Genomic DNA, 21,433 nt, shown 5'->3' on the forward strand with positions numbered 1-21,433 from the left:
GACATCCCATCCCCGGACAAACCATGCAAGCTCAACTGTGTTGTTTCCCCGCAAAGCTTTAGCTTATACATCAATTTATGGTTAATCTTTGTCTCACCAGTCCATAAAACTTTGTCCCAGAACCTTTAATACTTGTCTCTGTAAATTATCTGCAAATTCCAACCTGGCATTCCCATTCTTCTTAATAGTGTTTTCTTCTCGTGTAACATCTGCACATCTTGTTCATGTTCATGACCCGAACTCCTACCACCTGGAGGTTGTTGCTAATGTCAGTTGTCAACAGTTTCCTGGCAGCTTTCAAGATGTTTATGTCATCATTGGTTGTTGCCTTCCTGTCTGTTAGTTAGTAACTTAGTGGTTTCTGTCTTCTTTAGGGCATTCTAAATGGCTGTAAAAGATGTTTGTGTAATGACTTGAAATTATTTCCTATATTTTCACAGTTTTGCAATAGCTTGTTTTTTTTCCCACCCAAAGCATAACCAGACAGCTCTCTGTTTTTCACATTGGTTACACCTAACTAATACAATGAAAATAAAAAAATTCATTTTCGGTTACACCTCATTAAAATGTGGTAAAGTGATGTAATTTTCCCCTCTTTTTTCCTCGATTTGGTTATGTTAGTTTAACAGATTGAAATCATGTGCAACCAATGTATATGTTCAAATTAAGTAACTTCAAATGATTTTTTCCCCAGTGTATAAATGTAGTCTTCACAGGCAAATCCAAAATGTCAACATGAGCGTAGACCAGGGGTGAACAAACGTTTGTGCTCAAGGCCCACATTTTATTTATAAAATGGATAGATGAGCCAGGTCATTCGTAGAGGAGCTAAACATTTTTTTTATAATTAAATATTTATTTTAAATTCAACTATTAAACATCCCTTCGATTGGCTGGCGACCTGTTCAGGGTGTACCCCTGCTCTCGCCCGAAGATAGCTGGGATAGGCTCCAGAACCCCCGTGACCCTAGTGAGGATAAGCGGCTCAGAAAATGGATGGATGGATGGATGTTTAACATTCATGTCAGATATGTATGTAAAATATATTATTTTCCATCCATCCATCCATGCATTTTCTTAGCCGCTTCTCCTCACTAGGGTCGTGGGCATGCTGGAGCCTATCCCAGCTGTCATCGGGCAGGAGGCGGGGCACACCCTGAAGTGGTTGCCAGCCAATCGCAGGGCACATACAAACAAACAACCATTCGCACTCACAGTCATGCCTACGGGCAATTTAGAGTCTCCAATTAATGCATGTTTTTGGGATGTGGGAGGAAACCGGAGTGCCCGGAGAAAACCCACGCAGGCACGGGGAGAACATGCAAACTCGCCACAGGCAGGGCAGGGGATTGAACCCCGGTCCTCAGAACTGTGAGGCTGACGCTCTAACCAGTCGGCCACCGTGCCGCACGCTGTAACCAGTCATCCATTATTTAGAATTAATCTATCCACCAATTATTTCATGAAATAAATGAATAAAGATAAATTAAAAAGTCAAAATAATAATGTTACACAAACAATAAAAATGATCAAATTAATTCTCATCTTTAATGTTATTATTCATACATTTAATTAACAGACCAATTATTTAATAAAATACAAAAATGGCACGGTGGACGACTGGTCAGAGCGTCAGCCTCACAGTTCTGAGGGCCCGGGTTCAAAACCCGGCCCCGCCTGTGTGGAGTTTGTATGTTCTCCCCGTGCCTGCGTGGGTTTTCTCCGGGCACTCCGGTTTCCTCCCACATCCCAAAAACATGCATGGTAGGTTAATTGACTACTCTAAATTGCCCGTAGGTGTGACTGTGAGCGCGAATGGTTGTTTGTTTGTATGTGCCCTCCGATTGGCTGGCAACAAGTTCAGGGTGTACCCCGCCTCCTGCCCGATGACAGCTGGGATAGGCTCCAGCACCCCCGCGACCCTAGTGAGGAGAAGCGGCTCAGAAAATGGATGGATGGATGGATATCTAATAACAAATTATTATTGGCATCCTTCTGCCTCGAGAGACAATGGATTTATGCACCGGTCATGCTGGCTTGCAATGTCTTTGGTGTCTATAAAACCCAATCTGAGATTTGCAGGTCTTGTTGCAGTCGTTCCAAGCGAAGTTTTGAAGTACGTTCAATCTTGTGACTTATAGAGCTGCTTAACCAATTATTTTATGATATAAATGAATACAAAATGAATCAGCAACGTTTTAATTAACCAATAATAAAGCAAAAAGGGCTAAATTGATGAAACAGATATGACAGGACTATTGCTAATGTAAAAGAGGAACTTTACCTTTCAGCATTACAATAACCCAAAGCACAATGAAGATGCAAGTTTTGGAATGGCCCAGCCAGAACCGAGACCTACTGTAAATCCAATTCCAAAACTGTGTGAGCACAAGCGATAGAGATGTCCTCACAATCTGACACATTCCGGGTGCTTTTGCGCAAAAGACTGAACAAATATTTCAATTAACCTTTGTTTCCTCACAAGAATCCAAGAGTACATACGCCCTTAACTGTTCAGCCTGAAGGAAGGTTTCTGGGCACCTGGGGGGAGTTTACATTATTACCATGTGGTGGCAGCAGTGTACTTTAAATAGTTGCGTCTTATTTTGACCTGTGCTGCCTTCAAGTATCCTCGAAGCGCCTCCTTCCTTTGACTAAATTGCAGTATGATTTAAACAAATGTGAATAATCTACAATGTGCGTCTAACCTTCATCATCATGTGCTTTATTTTAGGCCACTTTAAATTGCCCCTGATTTTTTGACCGTCTTTACATTTATTTAAAAATGCTGCATATACATGGAAAAACTTGCATTTATGAGATATCACATGATGGTTCCAGTTCAGATTCAGTTGTGAGTTGTACTCTCGGGTTGGATGGCCTACGTTGGGGATCTGCAGGCTTACTCACTAGTACACCTTTATTTATAAGGCAATTCTTGTTCTGCTTCCCACCTATCTGTGTGTTTTTGTCAGGCGGAAAAATACCGGATGGTATTTGTTGCGATCTCTTCGTGCTCTCTGTTCTAAAAGCTAGAACAGAAATTGGGAGAAGGGCTTTTGGGTACTCTGTACCTACAGCCTATAATTTGTTGCTGAATGTTTGTCCATCTATTTTAGCTCAGCTATTTGAACCAATGGATTGGTAGTTATTACTCATAGACGGTTAAATCCAAAATGTATCCTTAATTTGTACTGTGCCTTTCCTTGTATGTCTGTAACTTGTGTTTTTGCTGCTGCCTGTCTTGGCCAGGTCTCTCTTGAAAAAGAGGTTTTTAATCTCAGTGAGACCAAGCTGGTTCAATAAAGGTTAAATTCTATAAACAATAATAAGTGTTATTTTTGTAGGAACATGCAAATGAAGTCTGGATTCGAGTTTCAGAGCTCACGGTGGCCGTGTACTTTACCAATGCCTGTGAAGGCAGCAGGACTACATGAGATGAGTGACCTCCAGAGCATTGTCTCCGGCAATCCGTTGTTGGAAGAGAAGAAAGCAGTCACTTCTATGAAAATGATAGTGTTACCATCGAAATATGTTAAATGTGTCGCTAATTAGGATGTGGAAAAAGTGTGTGTTTCCTATTAATGACAAAACAATGTTTGTTGTTTTTGCAGTAATGAAAGTAGAAACTCATGCAAGGACGCTGGCAGGGATTTGGAGCCTGACCACTTCAACTCCGCAAATTGAAAGTAATACTTTCATGGGCCCTCTTAATCAACTCTTACCTTTACAGTTCGGTCCATAATATTTGGACAATGACAGAGTGTTAATGATTTTGCCCACTGTATTTTCATATTACACACACACCACCACAATGTATTTTAATGGGATAAAAAATGCAAGTGTAGACTTTCAGTTTTGATTTAACAAAAGATTTCTCTAGAATGTGGGTTTTACCATTCAGGTAATACAGCCATTTTATAAACAGTACCTTAAGTCAAGTTTATTTAGTTTATTTATATAACCCTTAATCACAAAAGAGTCTCAAAGGGCCTCACGGGCCCACAGTTGGCAATGATTGACGACATCCCCTAATCTAAACCCCCCCAATCAGGCAAGGAAACATTCAAAACCCCATTTGGGGGGGGGGGGGGAAACAAAAAACCTTTGAACTATGGGGTCCCATATTTTGACAATTGACGCACAAGAGGCGAATTGGCCAGATGGATCCACCCACTTCAAGCAGAAGCAGGAAGCAGATAAAAGTCTGCAGTTGACATACGGCATTGAGTTGACATCTGGCAGCTGTTTTAGCGGAACTACCAATGTGAAGTCCAACAACAGTTCAACAAACCACTGGGAACATTTAAGTACAGGAAAGGCAAAAATGGCTCATGATCTATAGCATACCAAATCACATCATGGACAAACAGTAAACCTGCTGGTGGGAAATGATTATGATGATGATGATAATGATGATATGATTTCTGACAGAAGAAACACGAGTCATTTTGAACTTAATAGGGCTTTATATTTTGCTCACATTTAGCCAAATAGTACAAAACAAATAGGATGCCACTTCACAGTTCAGATGAATGACCTCCATGTACCATGAAAGCGACTTGACTTTTGGAAGAAAAATAAACGTATATACAGTGGTATCTTGAATTACAAGTGACCCAATTTTCTTTTTTCGAGTTGCTCGGTAGATTTCTTTTGCTTTGACATGCGAGCAAAAATGGGCAAATATGAGCACTTAGATAGTGGCAGCGGACTTCACAACAAGCAGCAGTTTGGCAGATTTTTCTAAATAGAGGCCAAGTGCTTGCTTTAAGCTATTTATTGACACTCCCAGTTGAAGTTGACTGCCAAACTGAACATACAACAAAGATAATTGTATGTGTATTCGACTTATGTTTGCCTTACTAAAAGTCTGCTAGCTTAATGCTAACACATAATGGGAAATGCCATGGACGGCCTAATGAATCTAGCATTGATATTGGGGTACTTAAAAAAACACTAACACAATGCACGCAGACAGACAATAAAACAATACTCACAGGCATATATTCTTTATCCTCTGTTAAAAACGACAAATATTACTGCAGCATTTGATGGTCTTCTTCTATGAGTCATCATCTAATCTACGTATAGTATGTCGCTATTATTATATTGCCCCCTGGTGGCCAAGGCATGCACATTAGACACGGCCATTGAATTAATGCATGAAATCATGATGCGCAAACAGTTTAATTCTTTACATTCGTCTTTACATTTAATTCTAATAATTTAATAATACTATTTTTTATTATGTTATTATTATTATTATTATTAGTATTAGTATATTATTACTGTACATTTTTATGAAGTACAATATTTCACATTGTTATTTTTCCTGTTAAAAAAAAGGTTCTAAATTCTTTTGTTGGTGTTTTATGGGGCCCAGAAAAGATAAATACTATAGCATTTCCATTTATTTCAATGGGGAAAGTTGATTGTTTTAAGTTAGTAGCATAGTCACAGAACAAATTAAACTCATAAATCAGGCACCACTATAGATTTAATCTTGACCAGCCAAGTCACTAACCTATTGTCTACCCATTCCTTTTCACTTACTGAAGACAAAACTGAACGCCACAGCACACAAGCAGCACGCAAAAGCCTGGCGAAGCATCTTCAGGAAGAAATTTGGCTTTGTAGTTATGTCACTGTGTCCAAATATTTTTGAGCCCGCGCTTTCGTGATTGTGGGCTCACAAGTACGAGCATTATCCTCTCAGTAGGATAGTAGTAATCCTCCATAAAGCTTAAAAGTTACAGTATTGATTTATTTGCCCTCAGTAAACAAACAATTCACTGAGTGTTTGCACATTTTTGGCCTTACACCAGATTTTTCTTCTGTGCAGTAAAAGATCTACAGTATACTGTCTACAAGAATGAAATAATAGACTTGCAAACCAGTTATATTGTATCATATTCACCTATGTGCCTACACAGAAGACCAGAAGAATCCAGTAATGATAAGTCCAACAGCCTGGGCAGGTAGAATGTTTACACATGCGGTCACTGACCTTTACAGCATTAGGACAAAAAACGACCGGACATTTACCCTCAAAGAAAAACACCATGACCCCTGAATTCCAAACAAGCCCAGCCCTCCTCAATAAGAGAACGTGAATCCCTTCCAAGGTACACAGCGTGTCCTCCTCTTATATACAAGTGGCATGCAGCCACAACTGGCACTATAGTACTGGGTGGGTGTATAAGCGGCATGTCACTATAACGGACTTAAGCTCCAAAGAATTGCTCAAGGATCATTTGACCTGGCTACTGTTCTAGGGACTCATGATAAGTTCCAAAAAGGACAAAAAACATTTCCTCGTGAAAGAACACGCGTTGGTAAATGTCTCTTCTTCTTCTGCACCACTTGTATGATTGTCTCATAGTTGTAATTCTGGTTTTGGGGATTCTTCATGCATTTTACTTTTGCTTTGCTTTTTTGAGATTAGTCAATATGCCATCCGGATCAGTGAAATTGCAAAGTATTAAAAAGCTTGGACAGGAGAATCACAGCTATGAGATTACGGATGAAGGTAAAACATCTCCAGTCATCAAAGAGAATCGCAGTCGAATCTCAATTAAATTGTAACATATTTTCTATGTTTCGCAGAACCAGCTGGTCCTTACATGTATGTATTATATTTGATTTTATAGTGTGATTATTATTAGTATTATTTTGTATGGGCCATTATTTGGGTACTTTTTGCTGCTACTGCAAATGCAGTTTTATTTGAACATACACTCAGTAGCCACAACATTATGGATAAAATAATGTGATTCTATGGTGTGCTGAGTTTCCAATATTTTGCGGCCCCTTCATGTAGCTGAATATTATAAAGACCACTTAATATGATGCATGGCTGTAGTAAACCACTGCCAATTCCAATCACAATGCTGAGTCTATTGTTGCAATTAATACCCCTCGGATAGTGTCAATGTTTGTATTTTTTTTAAACACAGATCTTGTATTCTAATGCAAGTTTACCTAATGACTTGGTAGAGAATAATATTCCGTATGACTTGAATGTCCTTGTCTCCTTGAGCCGTCACCTTATCGTGGTGGAGGGGTTTGTGTGTCCCAATGATCCTAGAAGCTAAGTTGTCTGGGGCTTCACGCCCCTGGCAGGGTCACCCATGGCAAACAGGACCTAGGTGAGGGACCAGACAAAGCACGGCTCTAAAAACCCCTATGAAGAAAGAATCAAATGGATCTAGGTTTCCCTTGTCCAGAGCGCCTGGTGGCCGAGCCCCATGGGTGCAGGCCCGCTCACCAGGCGCTTGCACAGCCCGAAAGCCCGAAAGGGTAACGTGGGTCCCCCTTCCCATGAGCTCACCACCTGTGGGAGGGGGCATAGGGGTCGGGTACAGTGTGAGCTGGGTGGTGGCCGAAGGCGGGGATTTTGGCGATCCGATCCCCGGCTACAGAAACTGGCTCTAGGGACGTGGAATGTCACCTCTCTGGCAGGGAAGGAGCCCGAGCTGGTGTGTGAGGTTGAGAAGTTCCGACTAGATATAGTCGGGCTCACCTCCACACACTGCTTGGGCTCTGGTACCAGTCCTATTGAGAGGGGTTGGACTCTTTTCCACTCTGGAGTTGCCCACGGTGAGAGGCGCCGAGCAGGTGTAGGTATACTTATTGCCCCCCGGCTCCGCGCATGTACGTTGGGGTTCACCCCGGTGGACGAGAGGGTAGCCTCCCTCCACCTTTGGGTGGGGGGACGGGTCCTGACTGTTGTTTGTGCCTATGCACCAAACAGCAGTTCAGACTACCCACCCTTTTTGGAGTCCTTGGAAGGGGTGCTGGAGAGTAATCCCGCTGGGGACTTTATAGTTCTGCTGGGGGACTTCAATGCTCACGTGGGCAATGACAGTGAGACCTGGAAGGGCGTGATTGGGAGGAACACTCCCCGCCAATCAGAACCCGAGTGGTGTTCTGTTATTGGAATTCTGTGCTCACCATGGATTGTCCATAACAAACACCATGTTCAAGCATAAGGGTGTCCACACGTGCACTTGGCACCAGGACACCCTAGGTCGCCGTTCGATGATTGACTTTGTGGTCGTGTCATCGGACTTGCGGCCGCATGTCTTGGACACTCGGGTGAAGAGAGGGGCGGAGCTGTCAAGTGATCACCACCTGGTGGTGACTTGGCTCCGATGGTGGGGGAAGATCCCAGTCCGACCTGGCAGGCCCAAAGGTATTGTGAGGGTCTGCTGGGAACGTCTGGCAGAATCCCTTGTCAGAAGGAGTTTCAACTCCCACCTCCGGCAGAACTTCACTCATGTCTCGGGGAAGGCGGGAGACATTGAGTCCGAGTGGTCTATGTTCCGCGCCTCCATTGCCGAGGCGGTCGACTGGAGCTGTGGCCGTAAGGTAGTGCCTGTCATGGCGGCAATCCCTGAACCCGTTGGTGGACACCAGCGGTGAGGGATGCTGTCAAGCTGAAGAAGGAGTCCTATTGGGGCTTTTTGACCTGTGGGACTCCTGAGCTAGCTGATGGGTACAGGCTGACCAAGCGAAATGCAACTTTGGTAGTTGCTGAGGCAAAAACCCGGATGTGGGAGGAGTTCGGTGAGGCCAGGGGGAACGACTTCCGAACGGCTTCGAGGGAATTCTGGTCCACCATCCGTCGTCTCAGGAGGGGGAAGCAGTGCACCATCAACACTCTATGTTGTAGGGCTATCCTGGTTGACACGCCTCTGCAACATCGCATGGATATTGGGGACAGTGCCTCTGGATTGGCAGACTGGGGTGGTGGTCCCCCTCTTTAGGAAAGGGGGACCACCAGGAGGGTGTGTTCCAACTTCAGGGGATCACACTCCTCAGCCTCCCTAGTAAGGTCTATTCAGGGGTGCTGGAGAGGAGCGTCCATCGGGAAGTCGAATCTCAGATTCAGGAGGAGCAGTGTGGTTTTCGTCCTGGCCGTGGAACAGTGGACCAGCTCTTCACCCTCGCCAGGGTACTCAAGGGTCCATGGGAGTTCGCCCCACCAGTTTAAATGTGTTGTGTGGACTTGGAGAAGGCGTTCGACCGTGTCCGTCGTGGAGTCCTGTGGTGAGTGCTTCGGGAGAATGGGGTACCGAACCCCGTGATACGGCTGTTCGGTCCCTGTATGACTGGTGTCAGAGTTTGGTCTGCATTGCCGGCAGTAAGTCAGAGTCGTTTCCGGTGAGGGCTGGACTCCGCCAAGGCTGCCCTTTGTCACCGATTCTGTTCATAACTTTTATGGTGATGTGGTTCTGTTGGCTTCATCAAGCCGTGATCTCCAACTCTCACTGGAGTAGTTTGCAGCCGAGTGTGAAGCGACTGGGATAAGAATCAGCTCCTCTAAATACGAGACCATGGTCCTCAGTCGGAAAAAGGTGGAGTGCCCTCTCCAGGTCGGGGATGAGATCCTTCCCCAAGTGGAGGAGTTCAAATATCTTGGGGTCTTGTTCACGAGTAAAGGAAGAATGGAACGAGAGATCGACAGGCGGATCGGTGCAGCGTCTGCAGTGATGCAGACTTTGTATCGGTCCATTGTAGTGAAGAAGGAGCTAAGTCGAAAGGCGAAGCTCTCTATTTGCCGGTCGATCTACGTTCCTACCCTCACCTGTGGTCACGAGCTGTGGGTCGTGACCGAAAGAACAAGATCACAGATACAAGCGGCCGAAATGAGTTTCCTGCGCAGGGTGTCAGGGGTCTCCCCTAGAGATAGGGTTAGGTCGGTTATCCGGGAGGGGCTCATAGTCTAGCCACTGCACCTCTGCATCGAGAGGAGCCAGATGAGGTGGCTCGGGCATCTGTTTAGGATGCCTCCAGGACGCTTCCCTGGTGAGGTGTTCCTGGCACGTCCCAATGGGAGGAGAGCCCGGGGATGACCCAGGACACGCTGGAGAGACTATGTCTCTCGGCTTGCCTGGCAATGCCTCGGGATCCCCGCGGAAGAGCTGGAGGAAGTGGCTGTGGAGAGGGAAGTCTGGGCGTCCCTGCTAAAGCTATTGCCCCCGTGACCTGATCTCAGATAAGCGGAAGAAGATGGATGGATGGATGGATGGATGAATTGAATGTGTCTGCTGCCATCACATTAATGTAAAGTGTCTGCACTTTACATTAATACATTAATACATTTTCAATGGCTTACTTAAAACTGAATACATTCATTCATTCATTTTCCATACCGCTTATCCTCACTAGGGTTGTGGGCGTGCTGGAGCCTATCCCAGCTATCTTTGGGCGAGAGGCCGGGTACACCCTGAACAAGTCGCCAGCCAATCGCAGGGCACATATAAACAAACAACCATTCGCACTCACATTCACACCTACGGGCAATTTAGAGTCTTCAATCAACCTACCATGCATGTTTTTGGGATGTGGGAGGAAACCAGATTACCCAGAGAAAACCCACGCAGGCGAGGCTGGATTTGAACCTGAGTCCTCAGAACTGTGAGGCAGATGTGCTAACCAGTCGTCACCGTGCCGCCTAAAACTGAATAGAATTGCCTAAATTATGCATGTTGTTGCTGATCAGATTATTTGCCTTACATGTGTTTTGTTTCCATGCAGGACTATGACAACTTCCAAGGAGGACACGTGAGTAGAGCAGTTTAACTCAGGACTCAGTCAACTCAGTCATAAAAAGAAATAATACGGTAGTATTTTTTTTCAAACAGAGGACAATGTGACAAAGAGCAGCCTGCAATAAGAGTCGGCTTCTTCCAGCTGGTAAAATCACAGATGTTGGCTTTCATGTTTTGACTTCTCAGTGTCTGTTGATGCAGCAGTCGTTAATGCAAACGATCTCTTTCATGCATGTATCCAGTTCCGTTTTTCCACATGCAATGAAGTGCTGATGATGGTGCTGGGGAGCATATGCGCCGTGCTGCACGGCTCGGCCCAGCCCCTTATGCTGCTGGTGTTCGGCCTGCTTACTGACACGTTCATCGAGTACGACATTGAGCTGAATGAGCTGAGTGATGAGCGGAAGGAGTGTGTGAACAACACCATCCATTGGAAGGAGAACTACACTGACACCATGAACCAGTCACACTTGGGCTCTATGTCATGTGGGTACGTTGGTAGTTTGAATAATACGTTTTTTTTGTTGTTTTTTTTTGTCAAACACGTGTCCACAATACATTTCATGTCTGCATGCTGACTTTCAGGGTACTCGACATCGAATACGAAATGACCAAATTTGCCTTCTATTATGTTGGAATTGGAGCAGCTGTATTCATTTTGGGATACTTTCAGGTTAGTAACTTAACCTAATGTCAGTACCATCTCGGGGTGCTTTCACACCAGCACCTTTTGTTTTATTTTATCAACTACTAGCTCTATCTCCCACCACTGGTCAAGTATGAACACAAGAGCATGATCCCACATACAGGTAGTTTCGCGTGATTCATTTGGTACGCTTTGATTTTTTTGTATTGTGTGAAAAAAAAACCTGAAACAACAGGGAAATTGACCAGGTTTACAAACCCGTTGACTTATTCAGAAGAAAAAAAGTGTGGAAGCTACCTTGAATTACCGGTACATCAGTCAGGGGTTTAGGCTTTTTTGCTCTGTGTGCTCTCCTGTCTTACATTTGACGACCTTATGTCTGACAGATCTCTCTGTGGGTGACTGCTGCCGCCAAGCAGATCCAGCTCATAAGGAAAATCTATTTCAGCAAAGTGATGAGGATGGAGATTGGCTGGTTCGACTGCACCTCGGTGGGAGAGCTCAATACGCGCATGTCTGAGTGAGTTGGTCGCTATCTCACTATGTGAGGTATATCGGGGCATCTAATGTCTGCTGACTGCATCATGACATGTTTGTGACGATCCAGTGACATCAACAAGATCAATGACGCCATTGCGGACCAAGTCGCCATTTTTATGCAGCGTTTCACCACCTTTGTGTGCGGCTTCTGCATCGGCTTTGTGAAAGGATGGAAGTTAACGCTGGTGATTGTGGCAGCAAGTCCACTAATTGGCATTGGAGCAGGCCTTATGGCTTTGGTGAGACTCTCCGCCTTCAACGGCTCTTCCTTCGTTATGCTTTGACGTTCAGTTTGAAATGAATATGTGTGATGTTTGCTTGTCCATTGCAAGTACCATAGCACTTTTCGGGATCCTTACATTTGAATATTGAGATGGTAGAATAAGACTCTTATTGATTCTCTGGTAAAGAATCATCACTTCTGTGCTAGAATAGGAATGGAAAGTGAAAAACCCAAAACGATCCCAAAAAATATAAATGAAGACATTTCTTTTTACTGAATATCATGTCATCTGTAGTGTGCTGGTTACTCCTTAAGGAATTCATTGGTGAGTTACTGAATTAAACTTGTCACAGTATTTGCATCGCTGACACTGTTATCACCATCCTGCATGCACACCCTGCAATGGGAACACAAAGAAGATTTGGATTTACCTTTCCAAACCGTACTTTAGTGAAATGAACTGTACTGCAGCACTTGGTGGAAATGTGGATTCTTCAGGAGCATTTGGCTCGACATGACTTAACTTCTTTGCTTAAACTTTGTGTCCAGTTTGTGGCTAAGCTGACAGGCATGGAGCTGCAGGCCTATGCTAAAGCGGGAGCCATTGCAGATGAAGTCCTCTCCTCGATCAGAACAGTGGCTGCTTTTGGTGGGGAGAAAAAAGAAGTGCAACGGTATGATATATATATATATATATATATATATATATATATATATATGCAACTTTTGTTTTTGGTTCAATTTTCTATGAGCTGAATTAAAAAAATATATTTTCTTTTCTATGCACACAGAAGGATTATTTCTCTTAAATTTTGTTCACCAATCTGTCTAAATCTGTTAGTGAGCATTTACCCTTTGCTGAGATAATCTACCCACCCCACAGGTGTGGCATATTAAGATGGTGATTAGACAGCATAGTTATTGTACAGGTGTGCCTTAGGCTGCCCACAATAAAAAGCCACTCTAAGATGTGTTGTACTGCTTTTGTGTGTGTGTGTGTGTGTGGCGGGCAACCAGTCATCTGTTGTATCTGTTGTGACCACCATTTGCCTCACACAGTGCAACACATCTTCACATAGAGTTGATCAGGTTGTTAATTGTGGCCTGTGGAATGTTGGTCCACTACTTATCAATGTACAAAGTTAGTGGCAATTGGAAGGAACTGGAACATTCTGTATACGCTGATCCAGAGCATCCCAAACATGGTCAATTGGTGAGATGTCCAGTGATTATGCTGGCCATTCAAGAACTGGAATGTTTTCAGTTTCCAGGAATTGTGTACAGATTCTTGCAACATGGGGGCGTGCATTATCATGATGCAACATGTGTTGGTGGTCCTGGATGAATGGCACAACAATGGGCCTCAGGATCTCGTCACGGTATTTCTGTGCATCCAAAAGGCCATCAGTAAAATGCACCTGTGTTCATTGTCCATAACACTCTGCCTGGCCATACCATAACCCCACCACCACCATGGGTCACTTTATGCATAGCGTTGACATTAGCAAACCACTCACCCACACGATGGCACACACACTTGTTTGCCATCTGCTCTGTACAGTGAAAACTGGAATTCATCTGCGAAGAGAACGCCTCCCCAAAGTGGCAGATGCCATTGAAATTTGTGAGCATTTCCCCACTCAAGTCACTTACGATGACCGATTGTTGCAGAAGCTATCTAGCTGGCTGGTCTCAGTTTATCTTGGAGGTAAATATGCTAGATGTGGAGGTCCTGGGCTGCTGTAGTTACACGTGGTCTGTGGTTGTGTGGTCTGCCAAATTCTCTGAAATGGCTTTGGAAACAGCTTACGGTTGAGAAATGAACATTTAATTCCCAGGCAACAGCTCTGGTGGACATTCCTGTAGTCAACATGCCAATTGCAAGCGCCTTCAAAACTTGCGCCATCTGTGGCATTGTGCTGCGTGATACAGCTGCACATTTTAGAGTGGCCTTTTAATTGGGTTCAAAGCAAGACACACATATGCAATAATTATGCTGTCTACATCAGTATACCGATATGCCTCACCTGTGAGGTGGATGGATTATTTTGGCAATTTAGATTTAGACAGATTTGTAAATACAATTTGAGAGAAATAGGCCTTTTGTGTACGTAGAAACGGTCTTAGATCTCTAGGTTCAGCTCATGAAAAATGGGACCAAAAACAAGTGTTGCATTTTTTTTTTTTTTTTTACAAACAAATATTGCAATATTAGTCTTTTGAACTGCTCTAATTGCTAGAGGACTCTGCATCTTTTTGCAGAATTGTCAAAAAAAAAAAAAAAAGTACCGGCATTACCAGATAATTAGCAACCCTTTATTGCTCAGTGACTGTTTTCTGTCAATGTCTTTATGTCTCAAAAGTGTTCTCTGTCAATTTACTGTCTGTTGTTGTACTAGAGCAGCTCCAACTACAGGAGACAAATTCCTGGTGTGTTTTTTGGACATACTTGGCAAATAAAGATGATTCTGATTCTGATATTTATTAAAAATATTGAATTAAGAGTGTAGTATGGTAGTCCAGTGGTAGGGAAGTCTGCCTCACAGATAAAAAGTTTGCATCTGAGCTCTGGCCTTCCTGTGTATTGTTTGCAAGTTTTTGCATCAGTTTTGTTGTGGTACTTCACATTCCAAAAATAGTTAGGTTCATTGAAGACTGTAAATTGTCCATAGGTGTCATTGTGAATGGTTGTTTGTCTGTATGTGCACTGCGATGGGTTGGCGACCAGTTCCGGGTGTTCCCCGCCCCTCGCCCAAGTCAGCAAGGCTAGGCTCACCTGCGTCCCTAAGGACGACAAGCGCTATAGAACATTTCTGGATGGATGTTGCATTATGAGTTAAGTTGTTAACGAGTAAACTGCTCTTGTTCCCTCCAGTTATGACAAGAACCTAATCTCAGCACAGCGCTGGGGCATCAGAAAGGGTTTAATCATGGGCTTTTTCACTGGATACATGTGGCTGATTATCTTCCTGTGCTACGGCCTGGCTTTCTGGTATGGATCCAGTCTTGTGATAGACACAGACGAATACTCAGCAGGGACACTTCTGCAGGTAACACCTCCCCATCCTGCCAATATTTGAGAATATGCAGCTTGTAGACATTTGTATTGGTCATCTTGGCCCTCAAGCTAATGGGTCTGGCATAGAATGAAGAACATATGAGCAAAAGAAGCTGGTTTTCTTTTCACAGAAAGTGTCACGTTGCCTGGTGTCAGAATTAGCTACTCATGTTTTGAGTCGAGTCGCCACTACAGTACCACGTACAAAGATAAAATGATCTAATAGCCAACACCTGGCAGACGTTACTGTCGGAACAAAACAACAAAACAACAAAACAATATAATAATAATAAGATAGGCTGTTCCTTATATTTACTAGAGCTATTGAAACTTCATTTGAAGAACATGATGAGTAAATGAAAATTGGTGTCCTTGCTACATTTAATGTAAAAAAAAAAGTTGATCACATATTAATTACATAACATTTGGTGTGTTCATTCAAGTTAATTTGTGAATAGAAAACATTATGCATTTATTTGCAAAGGAATTTAATATAATGCATGTACGCTTATAATACATTTCAAGTAATAATTATTAATAGGTTTCAACCTACATTTTGCTGCTCATTAAAAAAAACAACCTCTGCTATTGCTGGCCCTCGAGGGGAATGGAAAAAAACATTTGTGGCCCTGTAGCATTCATCACAGTTGCCCATCCCTTTAATGGGTCATTATATTTCCCCTAAGGTCTTGTTAAAATTTAATATCTGCTACAGTACTATGATGAGGTTTTCTTTTTACTTGGCAAAACTGTAGCTGAGATATATACCATTAAAGTCCTTATTTTACTCAGACATTTGAGACATTTTGAATCGAGGACACTTCAAAAACAAAATTCATTTAGTCCTTTGGGTCTATAAATTCTCACTTTACAGTGCTACCTATTACATGAATCTTTCGCAAACCTTTTTGGGCCTTTTTGTTTTTCTAGGTATTCTTTGGTGTTCTGATAGCAGCCATGAATTTGGGACAGGCCTCGCCATGTCTGGAGGCATTCGCCGCAGGCCGTGGAGCAGCCACCATCATTTTTGAAACCATTGAAAGGGTATGAAATGTTTGGTGGGCTAACATTGATATTGTCATCCAGCAAAGTTGTTCTATCGGGCATTATCAAGTCATTTTTTTTTTTTTATTATTTATTTATTTTTTTACTTTGTCAGGAGCCTGAGATTGACTGTTTATCTGAGGCAGGATATAAACTTGATAGAGTCAACGGTGACCTTGAATTTCATAATGTGACCTTCCACTACCCTTCCCGACCTGAAGTTAAGGTATTTGACTATTTTTTGTCATTGCAATATATTGATGAAGGTATGCTGCTGACTGTGCTGCTGTGTCATCTTCTGCTCAGATCTTGGACAAGCTCAGTGTCTTCGTGAAGTCAGGCGAGACCACAGCCTTTGTTGGGCCGAGCGGGGCTGGGAAAAGCACAGCTGTCCAGCTCATTCAGCGCTTCTACGACCCCAAAGAGGGCATGGTAGGATCGAGACGTACAGTATATATTCACAACTGCAATCTGTATCTGCTTTTGATGCTAGCAGGGACTGAAGATTGCTTTTCTTTCACCTTTGTTCTTGTCATTTTAGAAATAACCCTCCCCTGAGGATGATAAACTGTTCCATTTTTTGCCAATTGGTCCAAATAGCCTAATTTTTCCCCCTTTTACTTGATTTGAAGACCTCACTTTTATAATACACTCTGCTTCTGCGGAGAGAAGTAGCCTCTTGTTATTTGAATCTATCATTTTTTCGAAGGGTGGTGTGGGGGGCGGGGGTGGGGTTAAGGGGCAAAAAAACATTAGAGCAGCAATGTACTTTGGCACAATTATCCACCAATTTTAGTTGGACCAGCTGCTGTCTGCATTTCAGGTGACCCTGGACGGTCATGACATCCGCGGGCTGAACATCCAATGGCTGCGCTCGCTCATCGGTATCGTGGAGCAGGAGCCTGTGCTGTTCGCCACCACCATTGCTGAGAATATACGCTATGGTCGACCTGGCGTCTCAATGGACGACATTGTCACCGCCACCAAAGAGGCCAATGCATACAACTTCATAATGGACCTGCCACAGGTGGAGATCCAATAAACATTTGCAGGACTTGGAGGTTTTTACAACCTAATTTGCTGTTATTTCACAGAAATTTGACACCCTAGTGGGGGAGGGTGGTGGTCAGATGAGTGGCGGTCAGAAGCAACGTATTGCAATCGCCCGGGCACTAGTAAGGAACCCTCGCATCCTGCTGCTTGACATGGCCACCTCTGCCTTGGACAACGAGAGTGAGGCCATGGTACAAGAGGCCTTAGATAAAGTAGGTCTGAACTCTCCCTCACCAGTCAATTCACTGGGTGTTTCTTTACATAGCGTGAATTTACAGCAATAGTATCACACTACTTTTACATCAAAGAGCCCAACAGTGTGTGGAATTGAGTGTTGATTAACAATCAATCTTGAAACAAAAGGTGCAAAAGGGAGTACGATACTTGGCTGCAAACAGCAAATTTAGTCTCAACTAGTTTGTGGTCTAAAGCAGTGTTCCCTAACCTTCTTTGCACCGCGGACCGGTTAGGAATCGGCATTTTTCTCACGGACCGGCTGTGGTAGCGTGCATGTATTTTATATTACGGCGGAATCTCAGAATTTCAACATAATTCGTTCTTGTCCAATTTGTTCAACCTCCGGAAATTTTTTTCCCCATAAGAAATAATGTAAATACGTTCCCAACCTCCAAATAAAGTAAATTCCTATTTCAATTCCTATTTATGTAAAGACATGTACACCCTGTATTTAAACAATAAAAAATGCATATTAATTGTAAACATAATAATTCTAAAATGTAAATCAACTTAAATGTGTATCATTTACCTTTTTTGGTTGCGGTGTGATGGCATCCGTGGATGGATTTGGAGGGAGGAGATCGGCGTAAATTTGTAAGGCTGATAATAGCCTCACTGATAGTGTCCCCCGCTAACAGTTTTTCTTTGATAAATATCAAAAGTAGCTTCTCCATTTCTTCTATTATCTGTGGCCTTTGCTTTGTAAAGCTAGTCACTCCTTTGGCAACATTAGCAGCCTTTATTACATCTTTATTCTTTAGGATAGTCAAAATTGTCGACTTAGCCATACGATACTGGTTAGCAAGATCCGTAACACGCACACCATTTTCATACTTAGCGATTATCTCCTTCCTTAAATCCACTGTGGTTCGCACCACTTTCCTTTCTTCTTTGCTGCTGTCTTTCTTTGGGCCCATGGCTAAGAAAATTGTACTGAAAAATAATCTTGAGAAACACTCGCAAATGTGAGAGTGTTCACACTATGACTGCCTTACTCGAAATGGGCAGTGGCTCGTCTCAGCTAGCGTCCCATGTGCGTTTGGCATCGCTCGGCTTGGCATCGCTCGGCGTGACTCGGCTACCCCTTCAACGTGCGCTCGGGCTCAGAGAATTTGGTCCAACTCGAAGGCATTTTTTACTCAGATTTTTTGGTCGAAGTCCCATTTGTACGAGTCGCGAGTTGTTCGAATTCCGAGGTTCCGCTGTATATATATTAATATTAATTTTAGGTAAAAAACCTTTTTGGAAATACATTTTAATTGAATGATTATTTAAGTCCATTTTTTCAATTTCCCCATATTGAAGCACAGTGTTAATGTTCAATACAACTGTATTTATGATGAACACTTAGACCTACGACACTACTATTTTAATGTTGGTGATTATAGTGGTACTTGGATAGCTAAGCATGTTTTAACCACCAGTTAACGACCAACACGTGATGTCAGTTGTAGGAAACTGAGCTACAGCCACACAGACCTCCACTATTCGGGCAGTATTATTCAAAACAGGAGTTCAGAACATTCAGGGGAAACTTCAATTAATTTTTTTCATCATCAATCGAGGATCTTTAGTCAACTGTCCATCCTTGATAGTCACAAGATGGAAATCCTGATATTTAATCATCTAAAACTTTAATAGTAATCTCACTCTACTGTCAATGGGAGTGCCGCTACTATTACTATTACTGTATTACTACAAATAAGCATGATAAAGCCATCAGTTTTGTTGGCTGCAACTCAGTTTAGCTCAGAGAATAAATGTGCGGAACATGCTTATTCTACATTTTTAATCTGGAGAGTTTATTTAGGAGATGTTGCATAATTAAAAAGGACTACAGTACATTGAAACTCATTAATTGCTCTACAGTCAACACAATATTGACAAGTAATGCAGTCGAGTGTAACAATTTTAGCTTGTGTTTCTGGTAATTGAGGCTGTTTTCTTCAGCACAACAGCTATTATTCCCAAACTGCATTTTTCATTTAATCGTTGATGCTGAAGGTGCGCCTGGGACGGACCACCATCTCCATCGCCCACCGGCTGTCCACTATAAAGAACGCTGATGTGATTGTGGGCTTTGAGCATGGCAAGGCAGTCGAGAGGGGCAAGCATAGTGAGCTACTGGACAGGAAGGGTGTCTACTTCACCCTTGTCACCTTGCAGAGCCAAGGAGACAAGGCCCTCAACGAGAAGGCTCGGCAAAGTTGGTTCTCGACTTACTGATTCCCACAAACATGTTTTACCTCCACTCACAATCCTTACCGTTCTCAGTGGCCGAAAATAAGGAGGACGCACCAGAGAAGCTCAGCCTGTCCAGAGCCGGCAGCTACCGGGCCAGCATGAGGTATCACAGCACAACCACCTTTCCAATTTGTATACCACTTAGGCTGTTCAGGTACACAGGCAAGCCAGAGTCGATCCCAGCCGACTTCGGGTGACAGATGTGATACACCCTTGACCAATCACAGGACTGACACATAGACCACCGTTAACACTCAAGATTTCACATTTTAACACACATCCAAACCCAATATTTTTGTTGAAAGGCAGTTGTGCTCATTAACCCATGTGTCTCATCCAACTGCACAGTCCTAACTGTGTATCTAGATTGGCTAATTACCTCCTCTAAGTGTGAAACCCATTGTTAGTTAACAGAATTACACATACACTACATTTGCAGGAAGATTTGTGGAATGGTTGCACGTGCATGCGAGAACGCATAAAATTATGTTCAAGATACAAATAAACATGCAGATGAGGTAAATTATTTTCTTTTCAATGTGTCAGTTCCCAGTAGATCTGTTTGCCTCTGCCCAAGAATACAAACAATGGAGTCATCGAATCATAATGTTTTGGATCATTCTTCATGAACCAAAAAGTAGCCTGCTAATTGATAAAAATACAGCACTGCATGAGTTTTTTTTTTTTTTTTTTAAAACATTTGTTTGGGGAATTAAGTTTCTCTTTTTGCTCTTTCACGAGGCTAGTTGACTGTGTTTTAATGACAAGATTTCCTGTTGACTTTTGAGTTAATCAGAGATCCGTGTCTTTTGTGTATGGCTGTTGATTCAAAATAAAAAGTCTTCATTCTGTGGGGCCTGTACACGCTTGTTTGAAAGAGCCTCCATCCGCCAGAGAGCCCGATCCCAGCTATCCAATCTGATTCCGGAATCTTCCGTTCCCATTGTCGGAGAGCTGGGCCCCAGAGCCTACGCAGTGTCTCAAGCAGACAAATCCAAGGTGGGTACGTGAGGGGGTGTGATGCCCTCTGATAAATGTGTGGGTGGATGGGCATTTAATGTATTCACTTTACTCCAGAACTACAAGCTTTGTTAAATGTCTTCACATTGTGATGCTGAATATTCAGAATGCCATCGAAGAGGAAGATGAGGAGGACCCAGTGGAGCCAGCACCAGTTGCCAGGATCTTGAAGTACAACTTACCTGAGTGGCCTTACATGCTTTTTGGATCTTTGGGGGCAGCTGTGAACGGAGGAGTCAACCCTGTCTACTCGCTGCTTTTCAGTCAAATCTTGGCGGTGAGGTTACGTTATGATGGCACTATTTCTAGATGGCAGAAGTCAAGTGCTCATGTGTCTCTTTTCTTTGTGTGTGCAGACTTTCTCAGTTACAGATACTGTTGCTCAAAGAAAGGAGATTGATAGCATCTGCCTATTCTTTGTCATGGTCGGCGTTGTCTCTTTCTTCACTCAAATGCTGCAGGTAAAGTAACAGTTGGCTTTAGCAAGAATGATTGCTTTAGTCTCCTTCCTGCTTCAAGGCTTGGAAGGTCATGAAAGACCAAAACTAACACCAGTGATCCAGGATTTCCCGTTATGCTGAGGGTCGCTGATATTGTTATTATTGTTATTAATTTATTAGTCTTGGGACAGACCTCAAATTAATCACATGTTGGACTAGATCCCTCAGTTACCCCTCAATCTTTATTGTTGATCTCATAAAGGCATGTTGGACAATTCAATGTTTCTAAATTTGTGGGAAGTTTGGAGAAGACACTTTTCTGTCCCAGTATGACCTTGCGCAAATGCACAAAGCAAGGTCCATAAAGGC

General features: G+C 43.1%; 1 protein-coding gene across 4 annotated transcripts in view; it reads left to right on the forward strand.

The window, feature by feature from the left end:
* The first annotated feature begins 6,126 nt into the window (after positions 1-6,126).
* The window catches only part of LOC133488642 (bile salt export pump-like), a 28,921-nt gene continuing 13,614 nt past the window's right edge, over positions 6,127-21,433 (forward strand). For 2 of the 4 annotated variants that reach the window (XM_061796746.1, XM_061796763.1), the window contains exons 1-21: positions 6,133-6,338; positions 6,449-6,532; positions 6,610-6,628; positions 10,546-10,572; positions 10,653-10,704; positions 10,802-11,049; positions 11,145-11,232; positions 11,592-11,725; positions 11,813-11,984; positions 12,518-12,642; positions 14,844-15,018; positions 15,957-16,070; positions 16,186-16,296; positions 16,377-16,502; positions 16,894-17,097; positions 17,165-17,335; positions 19,365-19,566; positions 19,635-19,707; positions 20,483-20,603; positions 20,731-20,901; positions 20,981-21,085. In XM_061796746.1, the coding sequence (XP_061652730.1) occupies positions 6,454-6,532; positions 6,610-6,628; positions 10,546-10,572; positions 10,653-10,704; positions 10,802-11,049; positions 11,145-11,232; positions 11,592-11,725; positions 11,813-11,984; positions 12,518-12,642; positions 14,844-15,018; positions 15,957-16,070; positions 16,186-16,296; positions 16,377-16,502; positions 16,894-17,097; positions 17,165-17,335; positions 19,365-19,566; positions 19,635-19,707; positions 20,483-20,603; positions 20,731-20,901; positions 20,981-21,085 (2,517 nt within the window). In that variant the 5' untranslated portion in view covers positions 6,133-6,338; positions 6,449-6,453. Of the gene's footprint in view, positions 6,339-6,443; positions 6,533-6,609; positions 6,629-10,545; positions 10,573-10,652; positions 10,705-10,801; positions 11,050-11,144; positions 11,233-11,591; positions 11,726-11,812; positions 11,985-12,517; positions 12,643-14,843; positions 15,019-15,956; positions 16,071-16,185; positions 16,297-16,376; positions 16,503-16,893; positions 17,098-17,164; positions 17,336-19,364; positions 19,567-19,634; positions 19,708-20,482; positions 20,604-20,730; positions 20,902-20,980; positions 21,086-21,433 lie in introns of all 4 variants that reach the window. The other 2 variants (XM_061796774.1, XM_061796755.1) reach the window with 2 other exon arrangements.

Source organism: Phyllopteryx taeniolatus, chromosome 1 (assembly GCF_024500385.1).
Source record: "Phyllopteryx taeniolatus isolate TA_2022b chromosome 1, UOR_Ptae_1.2, whole genome shotgun sequence".
In the NCBI taxonomy this organism is placed as follows: Eukaryota; Metazoa; Chordata; class Actinopteri; order Syngnathiformes; family Syngnathidae; genus Phyllopteryx; species Phyllopteryx taeniolatus.